This window comes from Trichomonascus vanleenenianus (assembly GCF_965637985.1).
Source record: "Trichomonascus vanleenenianus strain CLIB 3782 genome assembly, contig: TRVA0_050S, whole genome shotgun sequence".
Taxonomy (NCBI): Eukaryota; Fungi; Ascomycota; class Dipodascomycetes; order Dipodascales; family Trichomonascaceae; genus Blastobotrys; species Blastobotrys vanleenenianus.
The window spans coordinates 1-3768 of record NW_027481837.1 but is presented as its reverse complement, the minus strand read 5'-3'; the positions used below and the strand labels follow the sequence as shown (position 1 = coordinate 3768).

The 3768-nt window shown below is 45.1% G+C and overlaps 1 protein-coding gene and 2 non-coding genes across 3 annotated transcripts; 1 reads left to right on the top strand and 2 right to left on the bottom strand.

Moving 5' to 3' along the window:
- Nucleotides 1–716: 716 nt before the first annotated feature.
- TRVA0_050S00122 (uncharacterized protein) lies at nucleotides 717–1331 on the top strand (the record flags this gene model as incomplete). Its single annotated transcript, XM_076687082.1, has 1 exon — nucleotides 717–1331. The coding sequence occupies one exon, from the start codon at nucleotides 717–719 to the stop codon at nucleotides 1329–1331; it is 615 nt and encodes a 204-aa protein (XP_076538642.1).
- A 1574-nt stretch (nucleotides 1332–2905) lies between these two features.
- On the bottom strand, nucleotides 2906–3024 carry TRVA0_050S00111. Its single transcript, XR_013062098.1, has one exon. It is a non-coding gene; the product is annotated as a ribosomal RNA (ribosomal RNA).
- Nucleotides 3025–3026: 2 nt separating this feature from the next.
- tRNA-Phe(GAA) lies at nucleotides 3027–3099 on the bottom strand. Its single transcript has one exon. It is a non-coding gene; the product is annotated as a tRNA-Phe (tRNA).
- Nucleotides 3100–3768: the final 669 nt, after the last annotated feature.

The following is a 3768-nucleotide window of genomic DNA, read 5'->3' as shown; positions in this document are numbered from 1 at the left end:
ATGTAGGTTGCAAAACCGCAAACAACTGGTCGGATCATTCAATGATATCGCAACTACACGCCATGCATAACTCACCGAGAGGGTTACTGATAATAGACGCCTCAAATTGCTTCCATACCCAATTAGTAAAGTAGTCAGGACCTGCGTGTTATTAGCCATGCAGGTATGGGAATTCTGGTCTTACAGGCTTGTTTATGTAGCTCTAATTAAACCATGACAGCTGCATGATAGTATCCTGCCATTGATGATGCTCTGTCTATCAAATTGAAAGGTGATGGAAACAAAATAACACGTAACAAAGTTACAACCCACCTTTGACTTGAACTACTTAACGAAGCAAAAAAAAGTCGCGAGAGCGTTGATAATCTGTGCCGCCTCATCATAACGATCATCGATCGCTGTTCTTTTTAGGGGAAAGGATCGACAGAACTGGCGGGGATTGTCCTTCAATCGATGCATCTGCTATGCTTTTTGGAGTCGATCGGACCAAAATAGCTATACACCTCCTGGCTACCACGGATCGAAGCTTGGACCATGCAGTTGACCAAATGTATTTTTTTCCGCGAAGACTCCTCGACACAAAAAAGTAATACAGACATCCTAATCTCCTCAATTGCCGCGTCGAATATAAAAGAGGCACCTCTTCTCTCATCAGCAACGATTCATTAAGAACATTCTCCGTTCATCATAAGACTACTTGTGTATTTCCAGTTATAATGGTCGCCATTAACAAGGTTCTCGCTGTTGCTGCCGTTTCCACCGCAGTTTTCGCTTCTCCAGTTGCCCATGCCAGAGGCGCCGTCGCCATTGCTGCCCGAGATGTCGCTTCTCCTATCGGTGGTGAGCTTTACGTCCGAGGCTCTAATCCATTCCTCGATGTTTCTACTCTTTTGGCCGAAGTCGGCGACTTTGTGGGAAACGCCCTCGATGATGTCCTGCATTTGGACCTTAACAACCTCGGAGACTCCGTCAACACTCTTGTCTCTCAACTCCTTGAGTCCCTGAACACTCTTCTGCCAGGTCTCACTTCATTCCAGCCACAGACTGGTACTGCCTATGCTATTCAGAACCAGTATGTCGGTTCTGCCCTGGGCAACATCGTTTCGGGTGTGGGCGAGCTCGTATCCAAGCTTCTTCAATCCATCACCGGTACTGATCTTGTCCAGACTCTTGCAGCGGACCTCCGAAAGCTTGTTTCTACTCTTGACAAGCTCGTCACTAACCTGGCCGATAACCTGGTCGGTTACTCTTCCCTTACTAAGAACCTTGGTGGCATTATTGGTGAGCTCAATTCGGCTCTTGACATTGGTCCTATTTCTACCAGGATTTAAACAGTACAAATGCTTGTCTCTTAATTTTCTACCCAAAAAAGTTATGAAACTTCTCTAAAGGGCAGCAGTCTCTGTTTGATAGGTTATTTTGTAATTTAATTTTTATTTAGACTAATTATAAATACCGTATTCTCATTTTCAATTATGTATAGAAGCTAAGAGAACGAAAGTACAGTGTAGTCTTGAACCAACTTTAATATCAACCATCTGTCAATTGCAGGTATTTTAGTCGACCACCCGCTCCCTTAACACTATTTGCACTATAATTGTCGTAACAAAAAGAGTGCCAGTTTCGTATCAGAGGAGCAATAGATAGAAATCAACGGCATAGAATCTCTCCAGTTAAGTAAGTCGCTGCTACGATTGATTCGAAGAATGATACCCATTAAATGGGGTAGCAATACATAACTAGTGGCTTGATCCATTGCATATCGTGTTGGGCGTCAGTAGACCCTTAGGAAAGCGCTAGCTCCTCGGAACGCGTTGACTCCGGCCGAAGTCAATCGCTGTTATAACGACACGTTTCCCTCTATTAGCTTCTTTCCTTTTCTTTACCGTCTTTAATGTAGACACTCCGGTGTCTAACCTGGTACTTTCGTATAAATTAGGGATATATAATTGATATTTGACAACCGACACATTGGTGGGAATTGAGAAGAATTCAATCGATCCCTCTGAATTTACAGTTTCCTATACATTTTGCAGAGAGATGAGGTACCTTTTAGCTTAACCAAGTGTATTTTTGAGGGGCGCTGTCGCACTATTAGATTGACGACGGCAGGAACGGTCCGTTTCTCCCCAAACGTGTTGGAAGTCAAAGGGACAATGTTCATCGACTTCACATGTCTCAACCTGCAGTGATGAGACCTACCCGGGACTTGGAGGGAATACCACGACAGTAACCATTGGTGGGTTACATGTTCGCAGTAGACTTCCCAGAATCGTCCTGTCCAATCATATTCAGTCAAGTGAGTGGCTCCTATAAATAGTCACCACCCCCCATTCTCTTTTCCTTTCTTCACCGTTCTATTCTGTGAACCTATTGCCGTCTATCATCACTATCCTGATCCATAACCCTCCTGAGACTCTTGGACATCGTTGTACGCTCTGTCCCTGACTTGCGTGTGTTATTGCTCATACTATTTGATATTCCTGTGTACCTGTTCGCCTGTCCAACATTGATACTGTTGTTCCTGCTGACATTGTACTCAAGGTATTCACGCCCCCTCCCCTGGAGCCATAATAGGAATCTATAGTCTAGATCTATTTAGCCTCCAACAAAACGGACACATAATCACCATTTTCCCACACCGATCTAGAGATCTTGTTCCCCATAACGGTTATGCATAATTAAAATTAACTGTAATGCAGGATATTTAATATACCTTCTGCAAGCAGTCGCCTACACGCGTAATATGCAGCCTACATGCACTCAAATATAAGTTGAATCGCACGTAAATTAATCATACACATGCATACATTAATATTTTATGCGGCTAAAGCCGCAGGCGCCGCACATATCTGCGCGGCTCATATGCACAAATGTCTCAAATTTTATGCACGCAAAAAAGAAGCTACAACACTCGCTGTTCCCGCGTTGTCTCCAACCGCGGTACTTGGACGAGCTCTCAGGTGCTTAACTGCTGCCGATCGAACGAGAGACGGTGTTGCCACCTGGATATGGTCGTAGCTAGCTGCTGGTTCCGCGGATTGAACGCGGGGCCTTCAGATCTTCAGTCTGACGCTCTCCCAACTGAGCTAAACCAGCTATTGCTGATGTCCCTTCCCTCCACACCTAGTAATTCTGAAATAAGCCGCATAAGCCGCACGCGGCTCGTGAGGCTCGTGCGGCGCCCCTGATTTTTTGGATTGCTTTATTGCTATTATTATGCACTATTGGAGTATTCTAGAATCAGACCACCTACAGGACAACAATTGGTTTTAATTTATTTAATTATCAACATGGAATCAATGAATTCTGTATTTTCTGCCCGTCGCCGATAGTGCTTCCGAAATGATCGCAAGACCAGCCTCATTGTTGACCGAAAGTTGACCATGCCACGGCCGTTGAATACTGGTATCCCGCAAGGGTCGCCTATTTCCCCGCTGCTGTTTCTCATCTATACCTCGTCTCTTTATGATGTGGTGAAGAAACATGGAGGGAAGGTTATTGGCTACATCGACGACATCACAATATATGTCCGAGGTACACGTCCGAACCAGAATGTCAAGAAGCTTGGTCGAATTCTACGTGCCTGTCACCGATGGGCCCGTGCGTATTCCACGAGCTTCGACTATGGTGATAAACTGGGCCTTCTCCATGTTGGCACAGGTTTAAGGAACGTCGACCCACTACCGCTGCCGGGACAACGCAAGAAGAGAGCGGATAAGCAATTGAAGCTCCTGGGAATTGTGTTGGACCAATACATGCGATTCA